This window comes from Gymnodraco acuticeps, unplaced genomic scaffold, assembly GCF_902827175.1.
Source record: "Gymnodraco acuticeps unplaced genomic scaffold, fGymAcu1.1, whole genome shotgun sequence".
Taxonomy (NCBI): Eukaryota; Metazoa; Chordata; class Actinopteri; order Perciformes; family Bathydraconidae; genus Gymnodraco; species Gymnodraco acuticeps.
Window position 1 is genome coordinate 60,816 of NW_022992352.1, and position 22,912 is coordinate 83,727.

Genomic DNA, 22,912 nt, shown 5'->3' on the forward strand with positions numbered 1-22,912 from the left:
ACGTTCAGAGCATATATATATATACACACACACACACTAATTTTGCAGACCCTATCCCTCCGTAGTCTTTCAAGTAGGCGGAGAAATGCCAGCGTTCTTCTCCGGTTTACAGGCACTGTGTACATTATAAAGAATAATTATGATGATGAATGCATTTTTTTACCACTAAAATACAGCAACACATCTTTGATTACAATTATTATTAACTTTGTCTGTCCAGGAAATATGCCCAAATCAACAAAAACTGCGAGCCGGCATGCAAGACGCTCCACTTCTGAAATGCTTCTGAAACGCGCCCGGTAGGGTATGACGCCGGAGGAGGCCGGACCAAAACCGCGGCGCAGCCGTAACGCGCCGCAGACGGACCTGGTGGAATCTAGGGGTAAAGGTTGTGATGGTAGGCTGATTCAGAGAGGCTCTCAAATGTTGACCTACGACCTTTGAGCAGATTTTCTGAAAGACTGGTGGAGCAGTTTTGATTTTAAAGCGGTGGACAAACACCTGTACCATGTAGTAAAATCACAGATGTAAAAAATAAAACGAGAATGTATCTACTCTCTAGTCTCTATTATTTGTTTTGTCCTTTAGCAGATATATTCTATGTGGTCTTTCTAGAACAGAAGGGTCTGTCAGGACACCCACGTATTTATAAGAAAGTACCTGCGTGATTTTCTCAGTAAGTGTGACAACAGAGACAGATATATTTACCCTGTTTTCATCAGAATACTTAAGAATATATTGATTTGGTGAGCCTGTCCGACCTCGAGTACGGAGCTGTTTGATTGGATCTCAGCAGGTTTGGTTATCTCCTGCCACCTTTTTCTTTTTCAGTATTCACTATTTTACTGATCTGCAGTAGAACACCAATATATGAGCCACAAAGACAGAGAAGACGGCACTTCCAAGAGGGTACTGTGGTGAATGAAGTCATGTATTTATTTGACTACCCAATGCTCTCTCATTGCCTCCCATGTATTCCTAATGTGATACCTGCTCGTTCTACAGCATGTAGGTCTGAAACTGTACCTTAATGATGAAAGATCACTTTAGTTTGTGGACAAATTGAGCTGTATTTATTGTTTAAACATAGTTTTAAATATGCTACCTGCTATGGTATAGAAGGCTTCTTTTATCGAGCCAGTCTGACACGTTAAACTCTGGCTTCAGGCTGAACACACCTTGGTAGACCCTCCCTCAGCTTCAATAAGAAGTCTCTGTTCTTCAGTAACAACTTGTTTTCTACTGCTGCTGATATAATGAAGTCACATGACGTCCACTTACTCTGTCTCTGAAGGTCTGCCTTTAAAATAGATTGGTGCACCGATAGACTGGTTACTCTTCATGGACACACAGCTGGGTCCAGGTCCAGGTCCAGGTCCAGGTCCAGGTCCAGGTCCAGGTCCAGGTCCAGGTCCAGGTCCAGGTCCAGGTCCAGGTCCAGGTCCAGGTCCAGGTCCAGGTCCAGGTCCAGGTCCAGGTCCAGGTCCAGGTCCAGGTCCAGGTCCAGGTCCATGCTGCTGCTCTGGGCTTCAACACACACACACACACACACACACACACACCACACACACACACACACACACACACACACACACACGCACGCACGCACGCACGCACACACACACACACACACACACACACACACACACACACACACACACACACACACGCACGCACACACACACACACACACACACACACACACACACACACACACACACACACACACACACACACACACACACACACAAACACACACACACGCACGCACGCACGCACGCACGCACGCACGCACACACACACACACACACACACACACACACACACACACACACACACACAGAGCTTTGAGTGTGAATAATGCCTGCTGAGCTCTGGAGAAGAGGACAGTCAGAGGTCTTCATCTCACCTCTGAGCTTTGGTGAGGCGTTCAGGGTCCCCACTCAGAGCGGGTTCAGTGTCCTCACAGGGATTCATAGCAGAGCTCACACCTTCACACACACACAACCACCTGCTGGAGAACCACACATGATCTCATCAGGACACAGAGCTCACACACCTCCAAACTAAACACACTCATGAGACAGTTCCCATGTTGTTGGCTCTTTGAGCTGCAGCGTCTCAAAGACCCTCTCAATGCTCGGTGGCAGATAGCCTTAGCTAGAGCTATTGTTTGCTAACACCATATATGCCATTGTTTACGTTCAGTTTTTCTTTTCTATAGTTGTTGTTGCTATTTAGTATTGTGCTGCAGTAGTTTGTGGAATTAACAAGTCATTTGGCTGTTCTAGATGATTACATTGGGACTTGTGAGGAGGAACATTCCCGAACAACGGGTGATGGCAGTGTTCCCTCCACATCGTCATTGAATCCAGAACGGACCCCAGCCGAAGACCCTAACCCGACTCAACCACCAACACCGAGTGCCATCACGACACCGCAGCGTGTGGTTCTAGGTAAGAAATAGAAATGGCAAAACGACTGGAATTGTGTTTTGTTTTTTTAAACCTTGGATCATCCATCGTCAGTAATTAAAATAAGCTATACCACTGTGTGGAAATGCTCTGTTACAAGTAAAGTCTTAGCTAGTAAGCAGCTAGTACAGTTGTGTGTGACATTCAATCATATACATATATTTATATTCATTATCAACAGGCTGGACATTAGTGCTGGGGGGAAACGATTATTTTGAAAACGATTAATCGGGCGATTATTTGATCGATTAGTCGACTAATCTAACGATTCTTTTTCTGTTGTTCAATTCATAAAAAACGTAATGTACATTTTTTTTTTCACGATACTGTGTCTTAATATTAAGAACCTATTAATGTGTTATACCAGATTAACGGAAATAATCTCAGCTAACTGCCGATACAAACCATGTTTACCAAAACAAAACACAAGTCTCATAAGAAGCATCTAAATGACCCCTGAGCGAAAAATGCTAACGGACATTGGCACAGAACTCAAGATAAAGGTACCCTTATTACTTATCGTAGCTGCACATACAATATATCCGATTAAAGCTGAGACTCCACAGATTATGTAGGTATATAGTATCATCACTGAGTGATCCGGACTCGCGACAGGGGAAGCAAATACAGTCATCACAACACGTACCTTTACAGAGCTTCTAGGGAGATCGTCTCACCACCGTAGCTGTCAATCTGATCAAAAGACGTGTTTAATGGCATTAAAATGAGAAAAAACGCGGCTGAACCGGTTAATCCATAGGTTTTTAACGTCTATGTATAAAAAAATGATTGAATTTATAATCCATAATTCCATTTTTATGTAAAAATCGGAGAGCAAATGCTTGCTGCTAATGGTAGCAACCACAGCTAGCTGCTGCTTCCGGCCTAGGCTATGCAGCAGTCTCAGTGAGATATAAATATATAAATATCTTTGCGTTTTGGACTAACTTTAAAATATTCCCATGCTTTTGAAGACCTAGTAGGCCGCAAGGTGAACCTCGAAAAGTCCTTTAGAAAAGAAATCCCGCTCCACAGAAGTGGAACTACATAATCTTTAGTTCATAAAAAAGAACGAGTCATGCTTATCCACCAAAGAAAAGTTCGTCGCTAAAATTCCTGTCAATTCTTCTAGGCACGTAATTATTGGCTGAACTAGTCCCTTCAAAGCGTAATAATATCTTGGTCAAAAGTAGTGCCACGGTTCGTCACGTGATCGGACGGCCAGCGAGGCAGCCCGAGGCCTGAGCGAGGACGCTTAGGGACGCTTAAACCAGGGTTGCCAACTTTGGGTACCTGGCTGGAGTGAGATTTTGGTATCATGGGTTTGATTACACATATGTGCACGAAATGACTGCTATCGTGTCAGTAGCGGGACCTTAGCATATATAGGATATATATACAATATATACAAATACACAATATTGGACACAGACTATAAAGGGCACACAGTTTCATTCACTAATGAAAGTCAAACACATGTTTGTTTCCACTGTTTTATTGTGTGCCTGTCGCGATAAGCAATTAATTGACGTATCGTACGATAAATAAAAATTAACTCGATAAATTGCCATTTACATGAGGATGTGACTAGCAGTTTGAAAGGATGTACTTGAATTATTATTATATATTATCATTATGTCAGTGGTCTAAAATGGTCATACAACGGTGCCGACAATATTATCGGTTATTGCAATAATTTCCGGGAAAATGTATCCAACAAAATTAATTATCGTGAGATGCCTATACATGAAATACACACACAAACAAATTTACAGACTTACTCCAAACTGCCAAATATATTAATTAACACACTCTCACTCTCATATTTTTTGACTCTATTTTGGCCTAGTAGAACAATAAGCAGCAAACTTTTACTTTTTATCATTTCTACTGGATCTTAGATCTGCGCATGCGCAATACGGGTCGGCAGTGGCGGCCACAGAATATTTGTGTTGGGTAATCTATGGTAGGGCTAACCCATACAGTGGTGGGGCTCAAGTCAGTATTTGCAATGTAATTACATACACGCCAGTGGCGGCGCCAGAGATTTTCTCTAGGGGGTGCTGTGGGGTAGCTTGACGTTTCATAGAGGGTGCTCAAACATTAAGGGTTTCCCATTAGTGCACCAGCACTACAGTTGAATTTTCTACTGCAACACTCCCCACACGCACACACAGTATACCCGCGACTGTTACAATGAAGGCTCGGTAATCAGCTCACGGAATATAGGTGTAAGCAGGGGTAAAGTGCTATTTTTACAAGTGGGGAGTGGACCTCACCTCCTCTAGGAAGGTCCTCACCTCCTCTTGTGGGGTCCCCCGGGAAGAGTTTTTTTTAAATATTGAAGTTAAAAGCATCAATCTGGTGCACTTTGAGAGCAACATTAAGAGATCTATGGATACATCTCTCAACACCCAGATGAAACAGAACTGTAAACAGATTTTCTATTTCTTTATAGATATTTTACAAATCACTCCCCTTTTAAAACAAACCGTTTGAGACCCACTGAGATAACTAGACTAAAGTTAACTATCTAAACACTGAGAGTCCTTTACTTCACCTGAGCTGAGGTTATCTTAGTCTGACAGGAGAGAGTTCTCCCTCCACCCATCCAAACATCGAATGGGTGCTGGCCATTGGCCTAATCATATCACCTGTGTTGGCTTTATGTTTTTGGTCAAACATTTATTTGTTTCACATTTGCATTGATGTAATCAATAATTTTTCTGATTTGATTTAATAAAAATAATAATAATTTTCTAAAAAAAACCACATATTTCTTGGGGGTGCTTAGGGGGTGCTTTGGCAATCCTGGGGGGTGCTTCAGCACCCCCTATCTCCCCCCTGGCGCCGCCCCTGATACACGCCCCCCCTTGACATTGAAACGCCACGCGTGAGGTTTAGATTATTTCCTCAATCCAAATTGAACTGTATGAAATAAAAAGGCACATTTGTCATGTAGTAAATAAAAAGGGCGACCTGGAGCCAATCCTGCAATTTCCCCACAGGTGAAAGAGTTGAGATGCTGAAAACCCAACCCCTGCAGGGGGGTCTGGGGGGATTGACCCCCAGGAGATTTTTTGAAATACTAACATAAAATACACATTCTGCTACTCTCTTGAGAAGAAAAATAAATACATCTATTAATACACGACATATTTAAAAAAAAATGAATGCCATTTTAGTTTTTTGTTACTTTGTTCTGAAAGCTGAACCTGCTGCTCCTCACAGAGAGAAGAGGGAAGAGGCTGTGAATGACTTTACATTGTGGATAAGGGTGGATATTCCCCATTGTTCTGTGTGTCAAAATGAAAGACAGCCCACACCTATCACTCATCAAACCGTGGGGTCTGATTTCATTACGTGTTGATTTCTATCAACACGTAATGTTGTATCGATGTATATAGAGATGTACTACAGTAAAAGTATTCTCCGTCGGGACTTCCTGCAACAACACAACGCCGTTATCTTGATTCTGATTGGCCAGAAGACATTATCAAAGATGTTCTATTGAGAAGACGATCACTACGTGACAAAAGTTTTCAAAACCGTTTCTAGTCTTCGGTAGATTCTTGTTTTGGCGTGAGAATAGTTTGGGCAGCGTGAGAGCGTGAGATTGAGAGTGAAAGCGTGTGTCACACGCCAGATGCGTGAGAGTTGACAACCCTGCTTAAACGGGGCTGCTTTTAGGTACTTTAGTTCACTTCATTACATGCTACTTTATACTGTACCTCTACCTTTCTACATCTCAGAGGCAAGTATTGTACTTTTTCTGCAGTCCATTTAAGTGATAACTTACGTTAAGAACATGTTGTGTAAAAGTTTCAGATCTAGATTAATAACACTAAATATAATCACCAAATTGTCCTGCCTTAACTATATATTAAAATATGATTCCTTGGTGAAAATCATGAGGCACAATGAATGTACTGTATATGACCTTTATTTTTTTAAAAAGCTCCTCCTTCACCAGCTGTAACATTAAAGTGAACAGACGGATTCATTAATTATTATTATTCAATAATGCGACACATATTATGAACTGGTGCAGAATGAGTACTTTTACTTTTGTACTTTAAGTATATGTTGATGTTTAAACTTGTACTTTAGTGAAGTGTTGAATAGAGGACCTGAAACAGATTATTATCACACTGTGGTTTCACTAATGTTTCTGAAACTAAAGATCTGAGTCCTTCGTCCTCCTCTGAGAGAAACCAGAAACCAGCTGCAGTTCCTCAGAGTGACCACTGGAGGTCCTCCTCCTCTCCTCCTCCTCCTCCTCCTCCTCCTCCTCCTCCTCCTCCTCTCCTCCTCCTCCTCCTCCTCCTCCTCCTCCTCCTCCTCCTCCTCCAGCTTTAGCTTTTATTTTTGGCCCATATTTGAGCTTCCAGACTGCAATGAACATACCTTTTTTGTTGGTTTGTTGACGTGTTTGAACTTGAGTATTTTTAGAGCGAAGACTAAGAAACAAAATGGCTTCTGCTCAGCTGGTGTTTAACACAGAACACCTGAAGAGAAAACTACAACAGAGAAAGAGTCTCACAGTTTCATCAGAAACTACAACCTTAATGTGATCTGTGAAAACAGAGAAATTTAGAAATATATTGAAAGTCTGTCAGTTTATTGAACATGATAAAGTAGTGAAACAGTTCCCATTAAATGACAGAATATACAGATATTGGCTGTAAGTACATGTTGTAACTTTACAGTCTAGTACAAGTACACTTCTTCATTATCAGGACACATGTAACAAGGTGAGAATACTGCATTAAGACGTTTGAATTTCACTGTTTAGACTTTAGATCAGAGTTCCTGAGGGGGGGTCAGGAGGGCGTGTTGATCGACCAATGAAACGCAGCCAGAGTCTCTCAGGTGTTTCAGGAGCAAAGGCCCAGGTGAGCTCTCTGATGGCTGCTGGGTCCTAGTGCCCGTCAGCTGCCTCCCCCTCCACATCAGTAGCCCTCCTGACAGACTGACCCCCATCAGCCTGAACTCCTCTTCCTCCTCACAGGGAACTCTTTAAACTAACCTGCACTCTCTCTCTGCTCTCACAGCTAGGAGGCCATCTTGTTTCCCAGCTTTAAACAATCACACGTTCATCAACTCAAGCGTTTCTGCGACCACAACAATCAACAACGTCAACCAATCACAGCTCTACTTACTGAACTGTTAGCCGTGAGATTCATCAGTAGCAGCCTCGTCTGAGTTTCATCAACTTCAGCGTCCGTCAGACGAAGTGAAGGCGCTTCCTATCCTGAGTCTCAGTGTATGTGTGTGTATGTGTGTGTGTGTGTGTGTGTGTGTGTGTGTGTGTTTGTGTGTGTGTGTGTGTCCTCGCCTCACTATGACAGTATGCAGTCCGACTGGTTGGACTGAGTCTCAGTCTGTGCTGCGTTCACAGGATCAAATGTGTTTGTGAATATAATCGGGAAGGGATCTTTAACAGAGTTTCCTGGTACTCTAACCTGCAGTGCCTTTTATCAAAACAGGAAGTCATTACTTTTGTGTAATTTTGCAGAATAATTTCAGATTGGACTCTTTGCAGCCTCTGTTGTGGAAAGTTCTGCTTCCTGGACGCAGCTTGAATAAATAAGTTAATTAAAACAACACAAAGTGATCTCATCACTGCTCTTTGGTGATCTGGTTTTTCATTTGTAAAGTAACCGCAGCTGTCAGATAAGTGTAGTCCAGTAAAAAGTACAACATGTACCTCTGAGATGAGTACAGGTATCTCACTCTCATTTCAGGTGTAACATCCTCTCGACCGCCCTTTCAACGTGTGATATCTCCACCATCTCACCCACATTTCCGTGCCTATTGCCTCACACCAAAGTTCAGTTTGTCATGCTGGGGATTGTCAACTTTCTGACTCTTACGGCCCGGACACTCCAAGCTGACACCAAAGAACTCACACAGACGGACCCCCGACTGTTGCGTCGCCTCACGTCTCTGCGTCTCGGCCAACAGTCGCACTGGAACACACCGCAAAGACTTCAGCTGACAGCCAAGAAGCACGTACGAACTGCGCATGCGTGAGTGGCAATAACTCTCCTTACCAGCAGGCGGCGGTAGTGTGTGTTCATCATTCAAAAGAGGCAACCAGAAGACAGACCGCGTGATACACCGAGAGAAGAAGAACAGACTGCGTGATATAAACAAACAACAAATAGCGTTCCATTTTCCCTCTACAGCGAGAAGCTCACGGGGCTTTCCCGAACCTGAGTCGAGAGCTGGAGTTAAAGGAAATCTTAATAGTTTGTTTGGGTACCTCACTTCCGTTTCACTTCTCATGCACTGATTCGCTAGCTGAACAGCCAATCAGAGTGATTTATTTTGCCGACAGCCTTTGGCCGACTGCCCACCGATTCGACATGTTGAATCGATGGGTTTTCGGCCGAAAAGGTGTCGGCACGGCTGAAAAGACACAACGGTGCGGGACACACCAATCTGAGTAGAGCGTGTCGACGCTCATCGTCGGCCCAACGCCCAACGACGCCGATAATCGGCTTGGTGTGTCCCCGGCCTTTAGAATCCATTAACCCCTTGAGCCACACCATCCGGACAGATTGCAGTCACATTTTACCGGGTGGGGTTTTTCCTAAATTAGCGTTAGGGTTACGGCTAAAAGGGGAATTGGCAGCTGATACTCTGCTTTAGTTTTTTTGGTTTATTTTCATACAAAGCCTTTGACCCAACAGTGATGGATTCAGAAACACACATTTCCAGTGCTTCACCTGCTATAGATGGAATGTTCCCATGCTCACTTTATGCTTCCGACCATACCCTACCATACCAATACTTAGATGGGACACCTCGGTATCTCCAGTGCTGCAGTCGTTGAATGACGTGGTTTTGGTGGCACTACCCAGTATAACAGGGGAGTCTTGAATAAGGACGCTGCATATTGGTTTGTTCTGATAGAAATAAGGTTGAAGCTCGTTGTGCCAAAATACGCCACTATTTCAACACGTTCTAAGTAAAAACTGGGTTTTCCCGCTCGTTATAGTTTAAACACACTTTACATAGGAATTGAACGCTGTTCTTCAGATTGGTAGACATCCATTTACCCCTTTAGATAAAAATAAATACTTTCTAATGTTTCGGTGTATTAGGTATTAGGAGTAAAAGTCATGCTACATTTTTCTTGTGTACTTTTATTTCTGATCTACAAAGTCTATTTTGTTACTTATTCTGTTGGTACAATCTGTTTTTCTGTGTTGTATTTGTTTCTTCCTGAACACAATTGATCAGTTGTACTAAGTCTGTGTTCTTATTATTTCTGTATCATAGTTTAAATTATATTTGTATTTGCTTTGTTGTAATTTCCCGTAGGATCTTTGCGTTTGTCTTTAATTCTTGTTCACGGAATTTCTCTGAAACCATAAAGTTCACAATTTTACTTTTTCTATTTCTTATAGTCTTTTATCAATGCATTTGTTTGTTCCATTCTGTTTTAGTGCTGCTTATGTGCAATATAATGCTATAAAAATAAGTATTTTGTTTGTATACATGGAATGTAATGAAGTATATTCGATAATGAGATATATATAAAGTCATGCCCGATCTCGTATATCTCAGAAGCTGAGCAGGGTCGGGCAGAGACATTGTTTTGCACATTGATGACACTGAAGGTCGCCCAGAGGTCTGAGTGTTGGTTCTTAATGTGGGCGCCCAGGGTTTATCACTCAAGTATTTAGTCTTGGCTCAAATTGGTTTTATTCCATCTCCTTGCAATCTATGGAGAGAACATGACATAGGTAAGAATAAATAAATCCATGAATAAATACTGGAACACTAATATAAATAACTGGAAATAGAAACAGAAATAAAAATAATACAGTAATAAATAAATAAATACTTTAACTAAAAATAAAATGATGTAAAAAATAAATAAATATAGATTGAGAACAAACAGGACACACATTATTATATATCTTTAATGTATTTCTACCTTTATGTTCACTTACATGCATTTATTAAAACATGTCTGTAAGCTAACGAGGTAGGGGGGTTTGGGAACTACGGACGGAGGAAACTGTTGAACAACGATGGAGTTTCCCCTGATTTATACAGTACACTTGCTTATGGGACATTTACGGAATTACAACAGCAGAAGTATAGTGCAGATGTTTATTAAATATATCAAAGTAGGCACACGTTATTAATAATAAAAAACACAATAAGTAAAAACAAATAATAAGTAAACCATGGTTAAAACAAATCAAATAGCAGTATATTTTTTAAACAAGGTGATGATACAAAATTATAGAAGTAGCTGGTACTGTTTACAGATCCTAAATAAATTGACAGAAAAATAAAGCTTCAATTGCACGACATTTTTAAACCAATCAGTGAATTTGAATCATTTGACCTTTTATGTGAACATGAACTGGAAGCACTTTACTGAATAGCAGAGGGGTTATTGATTAAACGTTGTAGTGTAAACAGTAGAAGTGTGGGAAGGGAATGATTGAATACCTTTGTATCATAATCTTTCGGTGTTGCACTTTGTAGACGGGCCCTGCATTCAGATAGAAGTTGAGCAGCTCGGAGGACGGTGTGTGTTGGCTTGTTTCGATAGAAAAGAGGGGTTAGAGCTTGTTGTCTACCTTACTGTGGTTGTTCAGAGACGACGATTGTGTTTGAGTTATTGATCTGTCAATATCTTTCTAACTTAACCAACTAGGAAGACACTCATCCCGCCCGTAACGCTAGTCTTATCAATGAAAACTCTCATACCTCATTCACACCAACGGTGTTTCAGGGCCGGTTCGGAGCTGGAGCTTGAAAAGCACCGGGTTTTCCTGTTCACACCGCAGCGGAGCCGCCTCTTAGCTCCGGAATCCGGTTCGTTTCAAGCACCAACAAATTGTCCGGCCAGAGCAAAAGCACCGCATACGTCACGCTGACGTCGAGGCGGGGGCAGAGACAGATCAACTCCTGAACAACAACAAAAAGCCCGTGTTTTATCCAGTTTGTACAACGATGGAGAAACTTAACAAGACTTTCAGAGTTTCAGTGTTTCTGCCATAGACTGTATATATAAAGGTTTCTGCTCATGGTGAAGCAACGTGTCTGCGTGTTAAGGTGGAACCTGAGCATTCACGTTGATCACCTCTCATTATAAATCTATAAAACTATAAATATTAAACTTTACTTCACGTGTTCATTTGAGAACAGCTGTTACATACCTGGGTGAAGGTTACAGTTCATTTAAATGAAAGATACAACGTTACTCCACACTCATGGTTCAGTCCACCTTAAGAAATAAGACCGACCTAGGAAGCAGTTGTGTTTTAAAAAAAACCTTTATTGACACGAGTACACTTTTTTATAAGAATATAACTAAACCACAGAAATGACTCCGGAAAAGCTGCAGATAGAGCCATAAGAAATGAATGCAACTGATTTCATCCGCGCGGGTTGGCTTTATGAAGCAGGCACGCAAACGGTTACGTCATGACGCAAACGATGACGCAACGACGCATTACCAGTCGGACTCTGGGCGGTGTGAAAAGAGCCAGAGCTAAACCGAAGAACTGGTTCTGAACCTGAAAAGCTCTAGCACGGAGCTTGAACCGGAGTTGCGTTGGTGTGAATGAGGTAACAGAGGGCATTAAGAAGGATTATCAAAAACATCTTCAGAAGGTTGTTACCAAACATTTCAAGAATGTTTTTAAACCAACATGCATTATCTGCTTACAGCTTATCATGAATTAAGTGCTTTTTGTTTTTATCAAAAGTGACATCAGATTTTTTAAAACATCCTTTTCAAACAAATGCAACAAGGTTGATTTTTAAAGGGCTCTAGAAATAAATCTGACGTTGACCATGACCGTGTTAATATTTGCCCTCACAGGAACGTTTTATAAAAAAAGAATAACCTCCTGAAAACATTTTTCAGAATGTTGCTTGGACGATGTTCTTCTTTTGTTATCATGAAACATTGAGGGAACGTTTTATAAAGAACATCTTTAATGTGTTTCCCAACAACGTCCAAAACACATCCTTAGAATGTTGCAGGCAAAACGTCATGTCTTAGTTAACCTTAAACCTTTTAGAAACATTATTTGAAATAATAAACATCGTCAAAAGGTTCTTTGAACATCAGATTAAAACGTTTCTTTAAAACAGTATTAGAACCTGGAGGTAACGTTAGCCAACGTTGTGAGAACGTTCCCCGCTAGCTGGGATAACGATCACACACACGTTCAGACACAAACAATCACGGTCAACACGGTTGAAAAACGTGTGGCTTCCTCTCTAACCTCTCATCCCAGCTGATCCCCCGTGCCCACATATAGAGGTTAATTACCTCCCGTGCTTCCAGGTGCGCAGATTGGATGATGACGCGTTCACACACACAGAGACAAACCCTGTGCACAACCCAAAGCAAATTGGCTCCAACACAACACATACAAAACACATTTCCTGCCCTCTGCTTACTTTATAAATGTTGTCCATTTGATGCAATGTTTCTGCATGAGATGTACAGTACGCCCTCTGGCGGACTTTTTGTGAATTACTCTAAAATCCCAAAAATGTAATGTTTTTTATATTTAAGGGGGAATGCTCTAGAGACCCCAATTCTCGGCCAGTTTTGATCCTGCAGCCGTTGTCTGCGCGTGTAGCCCGACGGCTTCTTTATTAGTGTACAAAAAGTTAGGGTGATTTTTTTCTGTACATTCGACATGTGCCCATTGAAGGGCATGTGGGTACACATGACGACACAGGTACCCTAATACGAGAAAGGGCTATAGGTTTTGAAATATAACTGGGATAACAAGTAGAGGTCGTAGAGACAGGCTTTAAGATGTTTTTGATAACATTATTAGAACATTATTCCCTCCTGTTCTTAAAATGTTTTCAGCGGGACGTTTTATTTTGGTTCCCAGAATGTTCTTCTGAAAGGTAGGATAACGTTCTCTCAAAACAGTCTTAACATGTTTGGTGATAACTTTCTAAACATGTATGAGCGCATTGAGACAACGAATAGGGCGTATAAAAACTAATTTGCATGCCAATATTCACTCACATGCACTTATAATCACACTAAGGTATGTAGGCCCACAGTGTTCATAATATCATGTGTAAAATATCAGAAAATAAGCACACTTTTTTCTGACTATAGGCTGTGTCTCGTAGGTTCTAACTGTTGGATGAGCTATCTGGCCGTGTGTGGTTTGTGAGGGCTGCGAATAAACAGTGTCCGCTGTTTATGCATATTGGATAAAAATCGTTATTGCACCCTTTAGATTTGAGACCGACAGACATATAGAAGAACGGACCGACTGTCACTGACCTTCCCTGAAACCCATGTTAGTGTTTGTATGTGTTTGTTTCTACTGTGTGTCTCCCCCCCCCCCCCCCCCCCCCTGCCTGCTGGTCTGCTCTACACGGCTGGCAGCAATCTCCAATCAACCACACCTGCAGCCTGCTCATCAGTTTGCTGCGTGCTGCTCTAGCTTTTTGCCAGCATGTTCTTTGACAACTTTGCCTGCTTTTGCCTCACACTCATTGTTGTGTCTCTCCCAGGAGGAATCCAAGGCCTTCCACACTCCCAAGACCAGCCAGGCCTCTCCACCCACCCTGGAACAACTGTTTTCCACTGCTGCCATAACCAACCTCCACTCCCAGCTCCCCTTTTCTAATAAACAAATGTTACTTTCAGCTGATTCCGAGTCTGATTCTGGGTCCTCTCCAGTACATGTGACACCGACAGTGACTTGTACTAGCTGCTGGTCGCATTTAAAAAAAGAAAAGAAAAAATACTTCTGATAAATCGGAACGATAAAGCACGTTATCCTTCTCTAAAATAATAACACTCTGGCAACATAAACAAATCTAACTTGTAGCTGAACATGTAGCATAATGTTCTAACAATGTTATCAAAAACATTTAAAAAAGGTTATTACCAAGCATTTCTAGAATGTTTTTAAAGAACGTTATCCTACCTTTCAGAAGAACATTCTGGGAACCAAAAGAAAACGTCCCGCTGAAAACGTTCCTAGAACAGTGAATGGTAACATTCTCAGAATGTTTTTAGAACCAAACGTTTCTAGCTGGGATGTTTTAAAGAAGTTTTTAGATACGTGAGTCGTAAAAGAACATTTTAACCTTGGATAAATAAAGCATTAGAAATGACGTCATGGTGGACCTCATCCTTCACCAGAACACGCAACATTTGTACCCGGGAATAGTGTTCAAAACCTGGGTACATTAGTGTTAAAAGTCGGGCAAACTGTTTTAAATCGGGTGGAGAGGGTCCTGCACTCATTATTTTTGTTTTAAAATAGTGTACATTTCACTGCATAAACATTTGGTGTTATGGACATATTCGCGTCAGTATGGACGGATAAATTGCTATTTAGGCCAAATGTAATTCATCAAATGTACAAGAAGATAAAAACAGCAGAGTCACTGCTGTTAGCAGGGTCTGGGACTCACAGACAGAGACCCATAGACCCAGGGTGATGCACCTCGCTGTCTTACTCAGAGAACAGGGCTCTGATCAGGGCTAAAGTATTGTTAGAAACTACTGAATCTGTTTAAATGCAGGCAGCAGAGTCACTGCTGTTAGCGGGTATGAGACTCACAGACAGAGACCCATAGACCCAGGGTGATGCACCTCGCTGTATTACCCAGAGAAGAGGGCTCTGATCAGGGCTAAAGTCTTGTTAGAAACTGCTGAATCTGTTTAAATGCAGGCAGCAGAGTCACTGCTGTTAGCAGGGTATGAGACTCACAGACACACAGGTAGCCCCCATGGTAAATTCTCCTCGTCTTGCCCGCTATTCAAGCCTCACATGGCGGACTCCTGACTACCAGCAGACCCTCTAAAAACCCACACATCCATAACCACGGGCACCGTGAGTCCCTGGGCCCCCGCACTTAAGTATACCCCCTCGGACTAAACCCAGCATCCACACCGCTAGAACCTCGCGCCCCTGGAAAGACTAAAAAGGGGGTGGATTTTGTGGTGGTCTACCGCCCGTCCTTAAGCATCCATCTGCAGAGTCCTGAACCCCAGACACTCAGACACTTTTCATAGTTTTAGGTTACCAGGGGCATGCTTGTCTGGCCGTTATGCACATGGGATTTTTGTCAGAGGCAGTGTGCTTGAGTCAGGGTCCCCGAGCACTCATGGTGCGTATGGAAGTGCGAGCACTTTAACTTTTTTCCACCTCTGTCCTATTTTGTTTGCATGTATCCCACAGATACAGGCTGTTGTCAGCACCAAGGACAGCGCATCCCCGCTGCTGATGGAAAAGCATCCATGTTGGTGCCCCTGGGAAGCGCCAGTGTGGAAGAACCGAGGGACTGGGGAAGAAAATGTGTCCGAAATCCATCACTCATAAGTCCCCTGTCGACCCCTGGTCCGTTTATCGCTTCAAAATGTGAAAAAGTGGAAAAAAGCACATTCAGGACAACAGGTCAAAATGAAAAGATGTATCTGAAAATAGTGCCTCATAATGCGGGTAGAGTCCCCTGTCAACTCCCCTTACATTCCTCCAGAGGCACATTTGTAAAGTTAAAGTTCTGTGAGAACCAGGCTGGGGGGTCTTCAGGCACAAAATAAGGCTGACCCAGAGTGCATGGTGAGCGGACACTTCACCTCCGTGTTTGCAGACAGCCATTTTTTTTCTGAGTGAACCCAAAAACCGGGTTTCCGATTTCGTACAGACGGTAGTCCGAAATGTATCGATGAATATTTTTTACGGAGAAGGGGAAATTAAGCCCCGGACACTTTTCCACTTCTCCGTTGCAACTTTCAACGGAGAAGGGGAAAAAACGTCCCGAAGCGCCAAAGGGTTGAGCTTTTCAGAGCCCCTTCTCCCGTTGGCACATAGTATTTTTTTCGACAATCTTTTAAAACTTCATTTTTGATTATTTTAAGATATAATTAACCATTTTCTTCACTTTTTTCTTCTTTCCACGGGTGGGGGCGCATGGCAGGCCGCCTATAAGCACCCACATTTGGCCTGGAACCTCCAGGATTTGTGGGCTAAGCCCCATAAACTGACAAAATCACCCAGAAGTGTCCCTTTTCTAGCCCAAAAATATATAATACAAATACATTTAAATAGTAAAAGGTACAATTGTGCTCCGAATTACCCGGAATTTGATTTATATAGCTCCATGATAGTGATTATAAATCATTTCCATGGAAAGAAGTGTTAAAATGCCTGATTAAAGCATATGCAGGACCCCGATGTGCATGGTTTCAGGGAACCATATTAATGATAGAATAAATGCATTTAAATGCAAAAATCATGATTTAAAATCATTTTAGGGGGGAAGTGGTGTAAATAGAGACAGAGTGTACCCAGACAGCAGCATGCATCACCTTGCTTTTCAACCCAGGAAACAGAGTTTGAAACGTCGGGAAAAGTGCTACAAATAGAGACAGATTGTAACCAGAGAGCAGGAGGCAGCACCTGACTTTTCAACCCAGGAAATAGTGTTTGAAACGTCGGCAAAAGTCCAAGGCTGACTGCTAAAAGTAGATTCAACTGTTTTAATTCAACAGGAGAGGGTCATTCACTCATTATTGTTGTTTTTAGACAGTGCACATTTGACTGCATCAACATTCAGTGTTATGACCATATACAAAAGGGAGTCGTGTGGTGCAGTGTGTTGAGCGTTGGTGTTCGGATCACGGGGGTCACAGGTTCAAACCCCACTGCAGTCAGCATGTCGTTGTGTCCCTGGGCAAGACACTTCACCCCAAATTGCCCACAGTATTGAGTATGTAAGTCGCTTTGGATAAAAGCGTCTAACAAGTGACATGTAATACATGTCACTATGGACTGGAAACTGTCCATTTAGTCCAAATTTAAGTCATCAAATGTACAAGAAGATAAAAACAGCAGAGTCACTGCTGTTAGCAGGATCTGGGTCTCACAGGCACATATACAGAGATCCAGGGTGATGCACATCGCTTTTTAAGCCAGAAATAGTGTTCTAAACATGGGTACATTGGTGGTAAAACTCGGAGGAACCATTTTGATTCAGGACAAAGACAACCAGGGTGAAAAAGGGAATAGTGTTCTAAACGTGGGTACTTTAGTGGTAAAACTCTGAGGAACTGTTTTAATTCAGGAGGAGAGAGTGTCATTAACTTTCACAGGGAGGAGCTGATCATTTAACACTGAATTATAGGCCACAATATAGTGCATTGGTGTGAAAATGGAGAGATTTGGACAATGTCAAATATTTACAGACATCACAGGTCCAACGAACTTGGTATATTTGCACTTTGTACCTTTTGGAACACACCCACAAAGTTTGGGGGTTGTGCGCCCTTGTTTATCATATTACAGTTTTTCTCGATTGCTAACACACTAAAATTATACATAAAGCACAATTATTTTAACTGACACTCAAAGAGCAAAACATCGGCTCAAATCTCCAAAACTCTAAACACGTTTTCAGCTTTTCACATAATTTGCAAATCAACATGGCACTTTGTGCAAACCACTGCACACGTCTCTCCACGTAAGACACAGGAATCTGACATGAAGTCACGTGTTAGCAGGTTTAGAACACTGATATTCAAAATGCCTCACACATGGACCAATGATCAAGAAACACGTTCCACCTGACCAAACACCTGATTGCATAATTGTTGGCGCATCAATCAGGATGTTAGCACTATAAAAAGACCACAGGTGAGAACTTTCTTAGAGAAACAATGGAAGCCAACATGGAAGCAAGAGCAAGAGCAAGAGCAAGAGCAAGAGCAAGAGCAAGAGCAAGAGCAAGAGCAAGAGCAAGAGCAAGAGCAAGAGCAAGAGCAAGAGCAAGAGCAAGAGCAAGAGCAAGAGCAAGAGCAAGAGCAAGAGCAAGAGCAAGAGCAAGAGCAAGAGCAAGAGCAAGAGCAAGAGCAAGAGCAAGAGCAAGAGCAAGAGCAAGAGCAAGAGCAAGAGCAAGAGCAAGAGCAAGAGCTGGGCTGAGAGTGAGAAGAGGAAGAATGAGAGGTAGAGGTAGAGCTGGAGGGAGAGGATGTTCAGAGGGTTCAGCCTAATCTAAGCCGATGTACTGTCGCCTCTGTAATCCGGACACTTAGACTTGAAAACAGGTTAGTCACCAGTAGCTCTGCATAACTCATGATATATCAGAGCTTATATCTGTTGTGTGAAACGTATTTACTTCATTACTGTAATTGAAGTGTTGGCATGTTGCAGACTATAACTGTACAACAATCCTGCACAATGTACTGTGGTGAACTTACTTTTATGCAACACAGACACTGACCAACCAGTATACCTTTGTTGTTTATCTGAAGGACTGAGAAACAAAGAGGTGGAAGGCCAAGGATTTTCAATGAGGCGCAGGAAGCAGCAGTTACAAACTGGGTTTTGGCAAACAATGACATCACACTTAGAGAGATCCGAAGCATAGTAGCGATGTGCTGAGATGCATCACAGTGTTATCTTTGAATAAAATGTGATTTTTTTCAACAAGTAATTTGTATTTCTTCACTTACTGTATTTCTGAACAGATGAGAGTGCTTTAGAGTATGCTCAGCAGTGTGTAGTTGGGTGGTCAAACAATCTAGTATTCTGAATGAAGTGGTTTATATTTGGTGCTAAAGTTTGCATTTGGTAAGTGTTTATGTAGTTTTGAGTGCAGTTCTTCATTTAGCAGGAGAAATGAGGAGTTTTGCACTTTGGGTGTGTGGTTTTGTGAATTGTGTTTAGTGTTCTGAGAAACCGTTACGGGTTGTATAGCTTAATTGTTGTTGATTGTGTTCACCTGGTGCCCTGTGTTGTCTCCTCCCCCCTCACCTGTGTCTTGTTGGTTGATTAGCCTGTGGGTATTTAGGCTCTGTGTTTACAGGTAGTGTGTGGGAGATCCTTGTTGCTGGTGACTGTGTTCACATGAGACAGTAAGATTGAGGCTGTGTCATGTACCACAAGGAGTAATAAATGCCCACACCGGGTTATGTTTCAACGTTCTGCCTCTGCCTCCTTGCTTGGGCCGCTCAACGGTCAGAAGTGGGATTTACCAAGTGAGGAGGTGAAAACGATGCAGGAACTGAGGGAGATGATGAGATCACTCATGCCGTCTCAGACAGCCAGAGAGCAGCAGTTGGCACGGATACAGGAACAGGAATCCATAATAAAAGAGGAACGGAGACTCCGGAGGCAAGACGGCAGATTGGCTAAATGCTCGATGGGCACTAACTCTGCTGCTGAGGCATCAAAGGTCCTGCCGGAGAACCAAAGATTGATGCAGAAAGAGAAAGAGGCGCAGCTCCGGTTACAGAGGGAGGAAGAGGAGATGCGATTAGCGGAGGAGGCTCGTCTGATACGCCTGGAGGAGGAGAAGAAAATCAAAGACGAGGAAGATGCTTTTCTAGCTGAGGAGGATCGGGTGAAAATGGCCGAGAAGATCCGTCAGGAGAGAGCGCGTCATGCAGCAGAACCAGAAGGAGCGCCGGGAGAGGAAGAAAGGCAAGCTTCCTTCTGACTTCACCTCCCCCCCTGAGGAAACCATGCTGCACAAGGGGAAGCAGAAACCTTGCAGGGAAGCCAAGATTTTCAAGACACTGTGCTTCCGGGGGAGATGGGTAAAGAAATGTCACGGCGGTGATCTCTGGGGCCATAGATCTCGGCCTCCGTTACGGGTTGTATAGCTTAATTGCTGTTGATTGTGTTCACCTGGTGCCCTGTGTTGTCTCCTCCCCCCTCACCTGTGTCTTGTTGGTTGATTAGTCTGTGGGTATTTAGGCTCTGTGTTTACAGGTAGTGTGTGGGAGATCCTTGTTGCTGGTGACTGTGTTCACATGAGACAATAAGATTGAGGCTGTGTCATGTACCACAAGGAGTAATACATGCCCACACCGGATCCTCGACTCCACTCCTCGACTCCTATCCTCTCCTCACGTCTTAGTCCCGCCCACAGGAGATGCGAGCGGAGGAGTCGAGGAGGGGAACCGAGGACAAACACCATGTAAACACCAATCTTTTGTACATTAGAAGTGTATTATGTTACAGCCAACGTTGGGCAGAGTTCAAGATCTGTACAGAGTTTCCACTTCATGGGGGTGTTACGCCCAGGTCTAGGGGAACCTAGGTGCAGCACAACATTTGCACTCTCCCCCACTCTTCCCACTTCCAAGACACGGACACCGAGTCAGAGAAAGCGTTTGGTAAACTGATTTACCAAAAAAAACAATATACAAAACAAACAGGGGTAGCAAAACCAACTAAGAAGAAAACAAACCTTACAACTCAAATCTTACCTAACCAAGAGAAAAAATAAATATACAAGCTTCTTACCCATCTGTTACTTGCCACAGGCTCACGGCAAACTGGAAGATAAAAAACATTTTTATGAGTCAACACAAATTCATCTGCCAGTACTGCGGCAGCAGCAAGCGATACAACATTTTGCTCATTTAAATATGTGACAATTTTTTCCAGCAGTTGATTTTTAAAATCTTCCAAAATAATAAATTCACACATGTCCTCCCTGGATGTGACACCTTTTCCCCTCGCAAATTCTACATAGGTCTGGTTGACATTTTTCTTAGCATTCCTACATTTTTGTCTGTATGCCTCCGGTACCAATTCATACGCTCGAAGGACTGTGGTTTTTACTATGTCATAGTCAAGGCTCTCCTCGACAGTCAGGGCATTACAGACTTCCTGAGCCTTACCCACCAATTTGCAATGTAACAACAGAGGCCACACTCTCTTTGGCCACTGCAGCATAACAGCGATGTGTTCGAAAGCATTAAAGTATGTATCCACCTCTGACTCTCTGAAAGGTGGAACTAATGCTATGTGCTTACTCACATCAAAACTGTTGTGGGGATTTGTGTGCGGTCTATGGGTAGGTGATTGACTGGATGGTAGAGCGGCACCCCGCTCTATATCCAGAGCTTTTACCCTTATGTGCATGGCTTCCATCTCCAACTCCTTGTGTCTCAGCTCTACCTCCCTGATGCGCAGTCAGCTGTAGGTCCTCTGTCGACATCCCAGCTTGGGGAGGCAGGCCTTGGAGTGGGGCGGACAAACCTGCGAGATCAACCACTTCGTGTTTTTCCTCAAATACACCCTTCCCGACAAGTTCTGCACACAAGAGGTCTTTTAACTCTTGTTTTTTGTTTTTGTAGGCACAAACACGTCATAAAACTGTGCAATTAGCACTAAATCTGCTACTGTGCAGTCATCAAGTCTCTCAATGGAAGGGTCCGTAGTAAATAATTCCAATTGACTCTCCATTCTGAATTCCAAAAAGAAAACTGTCAACCAGAGACCCAGAATGTACGAGAAGAGGAAATAGCCATGTTTACCCGACACGATGAAAAGAACGGTAGATCCCGGATGAGTCCCCAATTTAAGTTACGCCCATGTCTAAGGGAACCTAGGGGCAGCACAACCAAAACCAACTAAGAAGAAAACAAACCTTACAACTCAAAATCTTACCTAACCAAGAGAACAAATAAATATACAAGCTTCTTACCTACACTAACGTAAACAGGAGAAAACGATCAGTCCAAACGGGAAGAAAAAAACAAAAGGGGTTTTCACTCCGAAGACCATACATCTGTCTTGCAAAGACAGGTAACGTGACACTGGCCCGTAGCCAGAGGACGGCGATTGGCGGTCAGTTGATAACGGTCGGAAGAGCGCAGGAGCGCGGAGCGGGCCTTTAACCACATGCGTCGACATCGGCTTACAAACGCCTGTGCAGATGGGACGCTGGCCTCACGTTCCTGTGCCGGGAAAAGGGGTGGCTGGTATCCGCGGGAGCATTGGAATGGAGAAAGACCAGTAGCAGAACTAGGAAGGGTGTTGTGGGCATACTCAACCCATAGAAGCTGCCTCGACCAGGAGGAGGGAGTGGAGGAGGCTAGACAGCGTAAGGCAGTCTCCATCTCCTGGTTCATTCGCTCTGCTTGACCATTGGACTGGGGATGAAATCCGGACGAGAGACTGACACTGGCTCCCAGCAGCCTGCAAAACTCGGACCTAAAACGATAAGTAAATTGTGGTCCCCGATTAGAGACAACGTCACTGGGGAGACCATGCAGCCTGAACACATGTTGTAGCATGATTTCCGCCGTTTCCTTGGCAGTAGGTAATTTGGTTAATGGAATAAGCAGAGCAGACTTGGAAAACCGGTCTATGACTGTGAATATGACTGTGTTACCGTCTGAGGGTGGTAGTCCAGTGACAAAATCCAAGGAGATGTGGGACCAGGGACGATGAGGGATAGGCAAGGGATGAAATAGACCGGAGGGAGATTGGCGTGAGATCTTATTTTGGGAGCAGACTAGGCAAGCAGCAATGAATTCCTTGGTATCCTTCTCCATGGAAGACCACCAAAATCGCTGTCGAATCAGGGCTAGGGACCGTCTCACTCCTGAGTGACAAGCCAGGCGAGAGTTATGACTCCACTGGAGAACCTGGGTACGGAGAGTG

The 22,912-nt window shown here is 43.1% G+C and overlaps 1 protein-coding gene across 6 annotated transcripts in view; it reads right to left on the reverse strand.

Moving 5' to 3' along the window:
- The window catches only part of LOC117542141 (NACHT, LRR and PYD domains-containing protein 4E-like), a 76,053-nt gene that overhangs the window by 36,988 nt on the left and 16,153 nt on the right, over positions 1–22,912 (reverse strand). For 3 of the 6 annotated variants that reach the window (XM_034209604.1, XM_034209609.1, XM_034209603.1), the window contains exons 1-3: positions 11,214–11,263; positions 1,910–2,014; positions 1,282–1,527 (exon numbers count right to left, since the gene is read on the reverse strand). The exons of the other annotated variants lie outside the window; for them this stretch is intronic. In XM_034209604.1, coding sequence (XP_034065495.1) covers positions 1,282–1,527; positions 1,910–2,014; positions 11,214–11,218 — 356 coding nt within the window. In that variant the 5' untranslated portion in view covers positions 11,219–11,263. Of the gene's footprint in view, positions 1–1,281; positions 1,528–1,909; positions 2,015–11,213; positions 11,264–22,912 lie in introns of those variants that run through there. 6 annotated transcript variants of the gene reach the window in all.